Source organism: Cheilinus undulatus, linkage group 12 (genome assembly GCF_018320785.1).
Source record: "Cheilinus undulatus linkage group 12, ASM1832078v1, whole genome shotgun sequence".
Classification (NCBI taxonomy): Eukaryota; Metazoa; Chordata; class Actinopteri; order Labriformes; family Labridae; genus Cheilinus; species Cheilinus undulatus.
This window is the reverse complement of record NC_054876.1, coordinates 50,400,176-50,414,508: the sequence shown is the minus strand read 5'-3', so window position 1 is coordinate 50,414,508 and position 14,333 is coordinate 50,400,176. Positions and strand designations below refer to the sequence as shown.

The 14,333-nt window shown below is 40.6% G+C and overlaps 1 protein-coding gene across 1 annotated transcript; it reads left to right on the top strand.

Annotated features, from left to right (window-relative positions):
* Window positions 1-58: 58 nt before the first annotated feature.
* Window positions 59-13,445, top strand: ccdc90b (coiled-coil domain containing 90B). Its single transcript, XM_041800531.1, has 9 exons — window positions 59-513; window positions 3,298-3,417; window positions 3,905-4,008; window positions 4,325-4,426; window positions 11,639-11,680; window positions 11,767-11,838; window positions 12,422-12,475; window positions 12,582-12,696; window positions 12,798-13,445. The coding sequence occupies exons 1-9, from the start codon at window positions 441-443 to the stop codon at window positions 12,851-12,853; spliced, it is 738 nt and encodes a 245-aa protein (XP_041656465.1). The 5' UTR covers window positions 59-440; the 3' UTR covers window positions 12,854-13,445.
* Window positions 13,446-14,333: the final 888 nt, after the last annotated feature.

Sequence of the window (14,333 nt, the reverse complement as noted above, 5' to 3'; positions counted from 1 at the left end):
GGATTTTGTATATACAAACTTTATTGACACTCAGCGGTGGATACTGCCGTGATTGAGTCTGCCGTGGGTTCTGTGGGTAACTTTCCCTACAGAAGTTTGAATATTTATAAAAGGTTTAAGACTTTTTATCAGATAGTTTCAGACGTTTTTCTGTGTCTGAGTTTAGTGTCCGATTGAAGTTTAAATCTGTACCGACGAAGATTTTAACAGTGCTATTAAAAATTCCCAGGTTCTTTGAACACAGCATTGGGACGGGCTGTTCTGACTTTTCTCCCCGTTGTTTGGATTTTAACTGGAAACCAGAGGAGCGTGTCTTCATCTACCAGTGATAGCAGAGGCTAACAGTTTACTGGGACCAGTCTGAACCAGTTTCAGTTATTCAAAGTGGATCTGTAAACTTTATTTAAACCGTTAAACTCGCAGACGCAGCAGCTTCCGGGATGAACGCGCTGCTGCGGCGGTGTTACCTGAGGAGGGTCAGAGCATGCAGAGGAGAGTTTCAGATACAGAGAGGTAAAGATTCATTTTATGTATCAGATAAAGACAAGAACCTGACATTATATATATGTGTTGTCATCATATAAACAGCCTGTCATGCCGCAATGCTCTCTGGGTCAAAACAGTGACGTAACAGAAGCTCACTCTGACAGTTTAATTTGTCCTTTTTTTTCTTTTTTTGGTTAAATCGTAAAGTACCGATTCTGTCATCTTGACATAAATCTACGGAGTTTAAACAACTTTCCAAAATTATTATTATAATTTAAATTTACTGTTTTCATTGAGTAAAAAACGTGAAGCTCCAGAATTCACTCAGTCACAAATTTACTTTTGCTATCTGATCACAGTTCATCTTTAGACGGCAACAGGCAAAGGTGGAAAAAGTACATGCCTATAGTACTCCAGTAAGAGTACAGTTACTCTGGTTAAAATGTCTTTAAGCTAAAGTACTGCTCTGTAAGTCTACTCAAGCAGAAGAAAGAGGATCTCATTTAAAGTTTACTCAAAGTCCTGACTAAGGGGTAGGACATTAACATCTGATCTGGCCTTATTGGTTCAAACAAGAAGAGAAGATCTCCAGCCAGTTAGAGTCGAACCCCCACGATAAAGTCAAATTCAGTAGAAAATTGGCAGTGTTGGTCAAAGTCATAAAGAGTTAAATTGTACACTTAAATCGGGGATAAATAAAGTTATTGTATTGTATTGTAGAAAGTGTCTATATGGGCCCCTCTACACATGGTTAAAGTGCACTCTTGAAATAGAATTTAATGATTAGACAGCTGCAGTGACTCTTGGAAAGTCTGTAGCAAGGTGAGTCTCCTCTGGCAACAACAAAGCAGAGCCAGCCTCAGAGCAAGGAGGCACAGCGATGGAGAACAGTCTCTAACCCACACCTTAGGACAGGGTCATCAAGAACATCTGCACAAGGGCCAGATTTAGTCCTGACAGGAACTCTGGGGACCGGACTTTCCAATACACAAAAAATGAATAAGTATTTTGGTCTGATTAAAATGTTATTGTAGCAGTATTTGTATTTTCTAGCAGGACATTTTTAGGTATTACCAGTGTGCTCTATCCCTATAATCTTACTGCAGCAGGACACAAGGACACAAGGAGACAGGCCTGACAATAGGATCAGCTGGGCCCCTGAAAATCCCAGAGAATGGGCCCTCCTAGGGATGCACCGATCCACCTTTTCTAGTCCCAATACTGATTCCGATACCTGGGCTTTGGGTATCGACCGATACTGATACTGATCTGATACCAGTGTTAAAAGAATAACCTGCATGCCCTACTGTAAGATAAGACTGGTAACTGTTTTGGGTAAAAGGCAAAAAATGAGTACATATAGATTACTGAAGTTGATATTTATCTAAACTATAAAGTGTTTAAATATTTACTAGCAGTTAGGTAAAACAATGCTTCAGAACTTACAGAAATTACTATTCGATTGTAAACTTTTATACCCTGTAGACTGGTAATGCAGCAAAAAACAAAGAAGTGCATCAGAGGTAACAAGTGTTTTTAACCACATACTGTAAACAAAGTGACAATTCTGTGAGAAAATAGTGCAAACAACCTTGTAAAAAAGGCTTAGAGCTGGTTGCCTGGATCAGCACCACGGGTCGGCCCTTTCCCACCGATACCTGATCCAGCTTTGAGGGGCTGGATCAGGCAGATACCCGATACCAGGATCGGTATCGGTGCATCCCTAGTCCCCAGTTGTGATTTAGCACCGCTATTAACCCAGTTTTGACACTATTAACCACTTTTTGCCGCTTTAATCCACATTTAGTCATTTTAACCCATTTAAACCACCTTTCCTGCATGTTTTATCCCCTTTGTGCCACTTTTTATCCATTTTTGACACTTTTCTTCTGTTTTTGCCACTTTTAACCCTTTTGATCACTTCTTTTGCACTATTTTTTTTGTCATTTGCTACCAATTTTTGACACCTTTTGACCTCTTTTCACAAAATTTTTCTGCAAATTTTGGTCCCTTTGTGCCACTCCACAACCCATTTTTCTACTCTCGGACCCCTTTCCTCCACTTTATCTGGCCATTTTTTTCAACATTTCTGCCAACCTTAAACCTTTTTCAAATATCTAATAATTATGACAGTACATTTCTGTTGAAACAGATCAAATGTTCGGTCATTCTAAAACTCTTTCTGTATCATTTGTTTGTGGGTGGATTTAACAGCTGCAGATGCTGAAAGCTGAAGGATAATCTTTAAATCACAACGTCTTCTTCTCCTCCTTTTCTGAATTTAATGACCTTTCGGGGGTCGGACAGGAAGCTTTGGGGGCCCTGATATGGCCCCCAGGCCACCTGTTGATGATCATTGACTTGGGAAACCCTGAAGTCTCAAGTGGGATCTCCAACTCAGTGGATAACTTCACTCATGGTGCAAAAGTTTCTCCCATCAAAGACAACAACAACAGGAGCTATTCTCTGTACATCTTTTTAAAAGTAGATTAGTCGTAGTTTTTTTTTTGACTGATGACTTTCTGCTCTGGGACTCAGGATTGGTTGATCTGTTTTTAGTGGGTTTTTTTTTTTTTTTTTTTCAATGTTTCATGGTCCTAACTCTGTTAGTGCTGCTGCCTGTCTTTACCAGGACATTCATGCCAGCAAATTCTTAATCTTACTGAGGTTCTCCTGGTTAAATTGATTTAATAAGATAAATACAAATAAATAAACATAAAACACAGCTCAGCCTAAAATTAACCTAACTATTGCCATCCTAGTTTTTCTTTAAAGATGGAGACAAACATGTCAAATGTGTTTGAGTTTTAGATCTCCACATGTCAGCGGCGGCCGCGACCTTTGACATGAGGAAAGTGGAGCTGACACCTCTGGAGCAGAGAAAGCTGACGTTTGATTCCCACGCCATGGTGACGGAGCTGGAGAGCAGCGGTGAGAAAACAACAACAAACAACTAGACAACATTTAACCACCACCAGCGACACACAACCTCGTTTATTTATCTTTCATATTCTGAGGAATTATGGGTATTTTTTAATCCCCAGTCAGTCTGAAATAATAAAATATGGAAGAAAATAAACATATTATTTCATCTGACTGTCCCACTCCCATGATTCCCTGCTCCCTTTAGCATCATCTTTTGTTAAAGTTTGTATTGCGAGCCCCCTGGTGGCAGGATCTCTGTACTGCATATTTAAGTATGAGGCTAATATCACTGAGGTAAGGATCTGAGCCGTTTATCACAACATTTATTTAAGCGATGGAGAAAGAAAATCATTTAAAGGTATATTTTTTTATTTTAAGGAAACATTGAATTCTACAACTCCAATTCCAAAAAAATTGGGTCGCTATGTAAATACAATATAATCAGAAGCCTTGTGTCCGCTTTATTTTAATGCTAATCTTTTCTCATGTTCAGGTTTTACGAAGCCTCAGGCCGAGCTGATCGTCTCTGCTCTCGTCACCTTGACCACGGCGAACATGGACATCATCTATAAAGACATGGTGACTAAAGCTCACCAGGTACAACACTTCTCATTTTTATTTTTTCATAATTTAACAAGAATATTTTAGCACACCAACTCATAAGTCCATAGAGTATTTTTGATACCATAAAAAGAACAGATAAAGTGTTTAGAATAAGCAGAGACTCCACTGATCAATGTTTTTTCATTTCTCTGAGGAAATTTCACAAACCACCACTGTTGTTATCAAAGCTCATCTCAGAAGTCCCGCCCCCTCTTTAGTTTTTATTCCCGCCCCCTCTTGTTTTTGATTCATGCTGAGTGAGAAGTAATGTGAAGGGGGCAGTGCTTTATGTTTGTTTGTGTTTTTAAAGGAAATCACGGTGCAGCAGATCGTGGCTCACCTGGACTCCATCAGGAAGGACATGGTGATCCTGGAGAAGAGCGAGTTCGCAAACCTGCGGTCAGAGAACACGGTACGACCTGGGATTAAAGATCAGATCATATTTTTAATAACCAGTCCCCAGAATCAAAGATTAGAGAAGCATTCAGACAGTCAGTACCTTTAAGAACCAACCTATCCGATCTATATTTAGTATAGGAACTGAGACAGAAACACGGATGAGGCCCAGCTGGCCCTCCCACAGAGATGACCCCTGATAAACCCAGAAAATGGACCCTGATAAACCCAGAAAATGGACCCTAATAAACCCGGAGAATGGACCCTGATAAACCCAGAGAATGGACCCTGATAAACCCAGAGAATGGACCCTGATAAACCCAGAAAATGGTCCCTGATAAACCCAGAGAATGGACCCTGATAAACCCAGAGACTGGACCCTGATAAACCCAGAGACTGGACCCTGATAAACCAGAGAATGGACCCTGATAAACCCAGAGACTGGACCCTGATAAACCAGAAAATGGACCCTGATAAACCCAGAGAATGGACCCTGATAAACCCAGAGACTGGACCCTGATAAACCCAGAGAATGGACCCTGATAAACCCAGAGAATGGACCCTGATAAACCCAGAGAATGGACCCTGATAAACCCAGAAAATGGACCCTGATAAACCATGAAAATGGACCCTGATAAACCCAGAGAATGGACCCTGATAAACCCAGAAAATGGACCCTGATAAACCATGAAAATGGACCCTGATAAACCCAGAGGCTGGACCCTGATAAACCCAGAGAATGGACCCTGATAAACCCAGAAAATGGACCCTGATAAACCCAGAGGCTGGACCCTGATAAACCCAGAGAATGGACCCTGATAAACCCAGAGAATAGACCCTGATAAACCCAGAAAATGGACCCTGATAAACCCAGAGAATGGACCCTGATAAACCCAGAAAATGGACCCTGATAAACCATGAAAATGGACCCTGATAAACCCAGAGAATGGACCCTGATAAACCCAGAAAATGGACCCTGATAAACCATGAAAATGGACCCTGATAAACCCAGAGGCTGGACCCTGATAAACCCAGAGAATGGACCCTGATAAACCCAGAGAATGGACCCTGATTAACCATGAAAATGGACCCTGATAAACCCAGAGAATGGACCCTAATAAACCCAGAAAATGGTCCCTGATAAACCCAGAAAATGGACCCTGATAAACCATGAAAATGGACCCTAATAAACCCAGAAAATGGACCCTGATAAACCCAGAAAATGGACCATGATAAACCATGAAAATGGACCCTAATAAACCCAGAAAATGGTCCCTGATAAACCCAGAGAATGGACCCTGATAAACCATGAAAATGGACCCTGATAAACCCAGAAAATGGACCCTGATAAACCCAGAAAATGGACCCTAATAAACCCAGAGAATGGACCCTGATAAACCCAGAGAATGGACCCTGATAAACCCAGAGAATGGACCCTGATAAACCCAGAGAATGGACCCTGATAAACCATGAAAATGGACCCTGATAAACCCAGAGAATGGACCCTGATAAACCCAGAAAATGGACCCTGATAAACCCAGAGAATGGACCCTGATAAACCATGAAAATGGACCCTGATAAACCCAGAGAATGGACCCTGATAAACCCAGAAAATGGACCCTGATAAACCCAGAGGCTGGACCCTGATAAACCCAGAGAATGGACCCTGATAAACCCAGAGAATGGACCCTGATAAACCATGAAAATGGACCCTGATAGACCATGAAAATGGACCCTGATAAACCCAGAGAATGGACCCTAATAAACCATGAAAATGGACCCTGATAAACCATGAAAATGGACCCCTGATAAACCCAGAGAATGGACCCTGATAAACCCAGAGAATGGACCCTGATAAACCATGAAAATGGACCCTGATAAACCCAGAAAATGGACCCTGATAAACCCAGAGAATGGACCCTGATAAACCCAGAAAATGGACCCTGATAAACCCAGAGGCTGGACCCTGATAAACCCAGAGAATGGACCCTGATAAACCCAGAGAATGGACCCTGATAAACCCAGAAAATGGACCCTGATAAACCCAGAGAATGGACCCTGATAAACCCAGAAAATGGACCCTGATAAACCATGAAAATGGACCCTGATAAACCCAGAGAATGGACCCTGATAAACCCAGAGAATGGACCCTGATAAACCATGAAAATGGACCCTGATAAACCCAGAGAATGGACCCTGATAAACCCAGAGAATGGACCCTGATAAACCCAGAGAATGGACCCTGATAAACCATGAAAATGGACCCTAATAAACCCATAAATTGGTCCCTGATAAACCCAGAAAATGGACCCTGATAAACCATGAAAATGGACCCTGATAAACCATGAAAATGGACCCTAATAAACCCAGAAAATGGACCATGATAAACCCAGAAGATGGACCCTGATAAACCCAGAAAATGGACCATGATAAACCATGAAAATGGACCCTAATAAACCCAGAAAATGGTCCCTGATAAACCCAGAGAATGGACCCTGATAAACCATGAAAATGGACCCTGATAAACCCAGAAAATGGACCCTGATAAACCCAGAAAATGGACCCTGATAAACCCAGAGAATGGACCCTGATAAACCCAGAGAATGGACCCTGATAAACCCAGAGAATGGACCCTGATAAACCATGAAAATGGACCCTGATAAACCCAGAGAATGGACCCTGATAAACCCAGAAAATGGACCCTGATAAACCCAGAGGCTGGACCCTGATAAACCCAGAGAATGGACCCTGATAAACCCAGAGAATGGACCCTGATAAACCATGAAAATGGACCCTGATAAACCATGAAAATGGACCCTGATAAACCCAGAGAATGGACCCTGATAAACCATGAAAATGGACCCTGATAAACCCAGAGAATGGACCCTGATAAACCCAGAGAATGGACCCTGATAAACCATGAAAATGGACCCTGATAAACCATGAAAATGGACCCTGATAAACCCAGAGAATGGACCCTGATAAACCATGAAAATGGACCCTGATAAACCATGAAAATGGACCCTGATAAACCCAGAGAATGGACCCTGATAAACCATGAAAATGGACCCTGATAAACCCAGAGAATGGACCCTGATAAACCCAGAAAATGGACCCTGATAAACCCAGAGGCTGGACCCTGATAAACCCAGAGAATGGACCCTGATAAACCCAGAGAATGGACCCTGATAAACCCAGAGGCTGGACCCTGATAAACCCAGAGAATGGACCCTGATAAACCATGAAAATGGACCCTAATAAACCCAGAAAATGGACCCTGATAAACCCAGAGAATGGACCCTGATTAACCATGAAAATGGACCCTGATAAACCCAGAAAATGGACCCTGATAAACCCAGAGAATGGACCCTGATTAACCATGAAAATGGACCCTAATAAACCCAGAAAATGGTCCCTGATAAACCCAGAAAATGGACCATGATAAACCATGAAAATGGACCCTAATAAACCCAGAAAATGGACCCTGATAAACCCAGAAGATGGACCCTGATAAACCCAGAAAATGGACCATGATAAACCATGAAAATGGACCCTAATAAACCCAGAAAATGGTCCCTGATAAACCCAGAGAATGGACCCTGATAAACCATGAAAATGGACCCTGATAAACCCAGAAGATGGACCCTGATAAACCCAGAAAATGGACCCTGATAAACCATGAAAATGGACCCTAATAAACCCAGAAAATGGACCCTGATAAACCATGAAAATGGACCCTAATAAACCCAGAAAATGGACCCTGATAAACCATGAAAATGGACCCTAATAAACCCAGAGAATGGACCCTGGTAAACCCAGAGAATGGACCCTGATAAACCCAGAGAATGGACCCTGGTAAACCCAGAGAATGGACCCTGATAAATCCAGAGAATGGACCCTGGTAAACCCAGAGAATGGACCCTGATAAACCCAGAGAATGGACCCTGATAAACCCAGAGAATGGACCCTGGTAAACCCAGAGAATGGACCCTGGTAAACCCAGAGAATGGACCCTGATAAATCCAGAGAATGGACCCTGATAAACCCAGAGAATGGACCCTGATAAACCCAGAGAATGGACCCTGATAAACCCAGAGAATGGACCCTGATAAATCCAGAGAATGGACCCTGATAAACCCAGAGAATGGACCCTGATAAATCCAGAGAATGGACCCTGATAAACCCAGAGAATGGACCCTGATAAACCCAGAGAATGGACCCTGATAAACCATGAAAATGGACCCTGATAAACCCAGAGACTGGACCTTGATAAACCCAGAGGATGGACCCTGATAAACCTAGAGGATGGACCCTGGTAAACCCAGAGGATGGACCCTGGTAAACCCAGAGAATGGACCCTGATAAATCCAGAGAATGGACCCTGATAAATCCAGAGAATGGACCCTGATAAATCCAGAGAATGGACCCTGATAAATCCAGAGAATGGACCCTGATAAATCCAGAGAATGGACCCTGATAAACCCAGAGAATGGACCCTGATAAATCCAGAGAATGGACCCTGATAAACCCAGAGAATGGACCCTGATAAATCCAGAGAATGGACCCTGATAAACCCAGAGAATGGACCCTGATAAACCCAGAGACTGGACCTTGATAAACCCAGAGGATGGACCCTGATAAACCTAGAGGATGGACCCTGATAAACCTAGAGGATGGACCCTGATAAACCTAGAGGATGGACCCTGATAAACCTAGAGGATGGACCCTGGTAAACCCAGAGGATGGACTCTGATGTTGGAATGATTTATTTGTAGTACTTTTTAACCACTGATCTCCATTACTGCCTGATCTTTATGCCACTTCTTTGTGCTACATTTTGGATGTTTATGTAACTCCTTTGTCACCCTTATTCTTGTAGCTGCCTTTTGCCGATTTTTGCAATTTTTTGTCTATTTTTACCTTCTTTTCCACATTTTGTCAGTTTTTTCTACTTGTTACAACTTTTCACCCATTTCTGTCAACTTTTTCAATTTTATTTTGTCACTTTCTTTTTTATTTTGAACTTTATTGCCTCTCTTATATTTTTCCCTTTTTCACTCATTTTTTTCCCACTTTGGTTCGTTTTTGCCACTTTCTGTCCATTCAATGCCACTTTTTGTCATTGTTTGCTACTTTGCATGAATGTTTGCCTGTTTTTGCCACATTTTGCCCATTTCTGCAACATCTTTTTAAAGCTTTATGCCATTTTTAGATGCCTTAACTGTTTTCATCCCCATTTCAGCAGTTTTTAAAATCTTTATCACCACTTTAATCCCATTTTTGCACTTTTTCACACATTTCTGTCCTTTTTTAACCACTTTTTGCTCCTTTTTCACCTATTTCTGCCACATCTTTTTGCAACTTTTTGTCTTCTTTAGCTGCTTTTTTTCCACTTTTTGTCAATTCATGCCAGTTTTTTGCTGCTATTTGCCACTTTGAGCCCTTTTTTGTTTTTTCACAATTATTGAGTTATTTACTATAGTTCCAAAAAGTTGTCTCAGTTTTATTTTCTGACATTTGTGCTCATCATGGCCTAACTATATAGCCTAATATCTTTTCCTGATATTTCGTGTCCATTTCACTTTTCACTTTACCTTCTCCCACTGGGTGCAATTTTCCTAAAACACAGCATCTCCTACCATTTTTATGCTGATGACTGTCAGATTTATTTGCCCATCTCAAAGAGTGCCAAAGGCCCCCTGACACCCTTGTTGAACTGCCTAGGTGACATCAAGGCTTGGTTGGCCCCATATTTTCTTTGTTTAAATGAGGGGAAAACAGAAATTGTGTTGTTTGGACTCACTGATCCCCTTATGGACCTGGGCCCCCTCAGAGACAATGTTCAATCCTTTTCCACCAACCTTGGCGTCACCATGGACGGTGATTTTAAACTCAACAAACAGATCAGCACAGTCGTTAAATCAGGCTTTTATCACCTTCGTCTTTTATCAAAAGTTAAGCCGTTTTTAGCTTTTAAGCACTTTGAGCAAGTCGTGCATGCTTTTATTTCTTCTCCTGGACTACTGTAATGCACTTTATACTGGCGTCTCGCATAACGCACTTTCACACTTACAGTTAGTCCAGAACTCTGCGGCACGACTTTTAACGGGAACCAAAAAACGTGACCATATCACCCCAATTCTTGCGTCTTTGCACTGGCTTCCTGTTAATTTTAGAATTGATTTTAAGATTTTATTGTTTGTTTTTAAAGCTTTGAATGGACGGCCCCACAGTATATCTCGGACCTCATCCAAATTTACACACCAACGCGCGCTTTGAGGTCCGAGGGCCAGCTCCGGCTCGTGGTCCCTAGGACGAGGCTTAAAACCAGGGGGGACCGGGCGTTGTCTGTGGTCGGCCCTAAACTATGGAACGCTCTGCCCCCCCACGTCCAAACAGCCCCCACAGTGGAGTGTTTTAAGTCTCGTCCCATAAGACCCATTTTTATTCTTTAGCTTTTAACACTGCATGAATTGTGTGGTCCCCTGTGTCTTTTATTATTTTATTTTATTCTACTGTTTTTATCCTTTTTTATATTTTGTATTTATATTTATTGTTTGGTTTTTTTAGCTGCTATCTATTGTTTTAATATATTCCCTTGGTTTTATTGGTTTTATCTTGAGCTCTGGTATACCAATTGTTTTGTTTTTAATGATGTTTTGTGCAGCACTTTGGAAACATTCAGTTTATAAAATGTGCTATATAAATAAAGTGGATTGGATTGGATCCTAACATCACTGATAAAAAGGTCACTGTTTTATTAAAGGCGCTTACATTTTCTAAAAGGCTTTATTACACTACAGTATATAATAATGAAATAATGTTTTGTTGCTCTGATCAGAATGATTATTATTCAGGTTAAAAATAAAATATATCTATAACGGACCATGGTTTAGCTGGCCTGTATGGACCGCTGTATTTGGCTCTCCCCGTTATCCTACCATATGGGCGCCTTGAACCCAGAGTCAGGTTTAAAATCCTTCCTTTACTGAACCACCAGGTTAAACCAGCTAACTGTGAGCTAAAGGAGTTCAAACTTCTGCTTTATTATGGACATGAAAATAATAAAGGTTCCTCACATTTACTGAAAGGACAGCCTCTGAAACTTTAGCAGGCTTGAAAATGAAGGGATTAGGGGATTATTTTTGTCTTTGAAATGAAGTAAAGGATTGAAAATCTTCTTCCATCTCTGCCTGGTGTTAAAAGCGTCTCTGTTTTTGTGTCGTAGAAAATGAAGCGAGAGCTGGAGCAGCTGCAGAACAGGCTGAAGGTAAAGAGCACGTTTTAGAATTTAGTCTCAATATTTCCAGAGGAACTTGAATGAGTCAGACGTGTTTGTGGATGTTTTTTGCTCAGGAGGAGAGTCTGAAAGTCCGAGCAGAAACTAAACTGGACATCAACCTGGAGAGAAGCCGGATCTCAGACATGGTCGGTACTTTAATCCTAAATAAAACTGTCCTTACCTCTGTAGATTAAAATAAATAATAACTACAGCCTGGCAGGTTCTGTAAAATCTGTTTACGCCTGTTTTAATAGCTTTAATGGTTTGCATGCGGGTGCACATAATAAACCAGTGTAAAGAACTGGGAATGTGACATCGTAACCGTGATCATGCAGCTGCCAGGTCACACGCTCATGAAAATTCAGCCCATCCACTGTGTGCTACAAGCAGCCACTGCTCAGAATGTGCTGGAATTCGTCACAACACAACACAGCACAGACTGGGACTCTGGCTACACTTTTGAACCGCTTTTCTCCCTGACTGCATTGTTATCTTTCATTTAAAAAACACAGAGATCATACTGCTCAGTTAGTTCAGCTAAGGCAGCTCTGGTTTGACGGAAAACGCCACGGTTAAAGACGAGTTCTTAGAACCGATGAGTTCTAAAAAACTAGGGTGTGACACGAACCGTGGACCGGGCTGTAGACGTTTGTTTCTGCTGTAAAGACATTTTTCTCTACAGGCTGGAAGCAATCTGGTGAATATTTTTATGTTTTTTTTTTCTGTCAGTTCAACGAACAGGAGAAGAAACTGATGGAGGCGAGTACAGAGTTCCATCACAAGGTCAGTACCACGATTTTATTCCACTAAAACAAGAACCAATCGTAAAATAGATATAATGATAGATAAATGTTGGTCTCCTATTGGTTGTTTGTGATGACATCATCAGAAAGCCGACCTGGAGCATGACAACATGGAGATCAATAAGAAGATGGACCTGCAGGTGGCGTCGCTCAAAACCGTCCTCGAGTCTCTGAAACTGGAGACCATCCGATACCTGGCAGGTACAGAAAATACCCACAATGCAACAGCTGTACTTAAACATTAGTGGGAGCACTGACACTACAGCAGAAATACTCAAAATACCTCCTCTGTCCCTCTTCAGCCACCGTCTTCTCGTGTCTCGCCATCGCTCTGGGAGTTTACCGCCTGTGGAGGTGAAGAAACAAGGGCCGAGCTCTCGTCTTCATCCGCCAGACAAAGTAGTTCCTTCTTAATCATAAGAGAGGGGACCTGCTGCTGCTACGAAATATTACACATTTATATGAAAGCTTCTTCACTCCGTTATACCACATTAAAAAGACTCAAAATACAAGAAAATTCTGCGAGTAAAAGTCCTGCGTTTGAAAGAAAGACTGGAAAAGGGTCCAAGTTTTGACACAGAATAAGAACAGAAGTCAAACATACTGGGAGCATAAATAAAGGTAAAAAATATATATATACATTTTTTAATGATAATGTACTTCTTTGTTTCTTTCAGTCTCAGTACAATCCTTGTAGAAAGTAAAATCTATCAGTTATGTACTAAAAAATCCATTTACTTAAAAAATGCAGGATTTTTATTCATTAAAAAAATCTAGCTTTAACCCCTTAAAGCCTGATTGTACCCAAAAAATTCACAAATTTTTGAACTGAAATGTTTATTTCACTTTCTAATGAAATACAAAAAAATATATAAATTTCCATAAAATTTAACACATACAGTGCTGAACAAGTGTATTAGACCACCCTAACCCTAACCACAGTCAGATTTCTGCCACAGCTGCTCTAAATTAACAGCATTGGTAATTACCAGAATCATTTTTGATGTTTCTGCAATGGTTAATACACCAATATGTAGAAGCTCTTTAACCCTAATGATAGTTTGAATGCTAAAATATAATTATTATTGTTATCCATGAATTTTCAAATTTACTGATTTACAAAAAAATGAAAAAATAGTAAAGCACGTTAATATTTCTCAATGAATGTGTCAGATTATAGTTATTTACTGTCATTCCTGAACAGAAAAATGAGTTTTAGTGGTTGAATGTTATGCTTGATTCATTTCTGACTTCTCAGAGAAGCCCAGTGAGCCGGCTCACATTTGGGTGAATTCAGTTTGAAATTCCTCATTCCTGTTCAAAATGGTAAAACGTGGAGAGCTGACTGAAAATGAAAGAGTCCACATTAAAGCACTTCATGATGCTGGATGGTCTCTGAGACAGAGATGACAGGTGGTCTGATACATTTGTTAAGCGCTGTATGTATTTTTTGTATCTCATTTGATACATTAGGTGTGTTTGGTGACTGATAATCCACTTGAGGGCATTTTTATCATTTTTCAGATTGTATTCAGAAGGTTTTTTTTAGTAATTTATGACCATATTGATTAGATAGAGGTATCATAAAAAATATGTATCAAATATGTTATGATGGGCGTTAAGGGGTTAATAATGCTGCTTTTGTTTTGTAAAACATCACAATACTTCCTGTTGTGTATTTGATGAGTTGAAAATGAACTACGGCACAGTTAGACCTCTCTAGACAGAGGAGGAAATGTTGTGTGTTAAATGAAATAAATTAGATTTTTGGTGAAATGTGCCTATAACAGTAAAACACTTTGATTTTTGATGTTTTTTGTTGCTATGGAAACATATTT

What these genes read in the sequence shown, in the direction of transcription:
- ccdc90b (XM_041800531.1), top strand. Translation starts at nt 441, where the DNA reads ATGAACGCGCTGCTGCGGCGGTGTTACCTGAGGAGGGTCAGAGCATGC. An exon ending in GACGGAGCTGGAGAGCAGCG is followed by an intron (nt 3,418 to 3,904) that starts GTGAGAAAACAA and finishes TCTCATGTTCAG; the next exon opens with GTTTTACGAAGCCTCAGGCC. An exon ending in GAAGCCGGATCTCAGACATG is followed by an intron (nt 11,839 to 12,421) that starts GTCGGTACTTTA and finishes TTTTTCTGTCAG; the next exon opens with TTCAACGAACAGGAGAAGAA.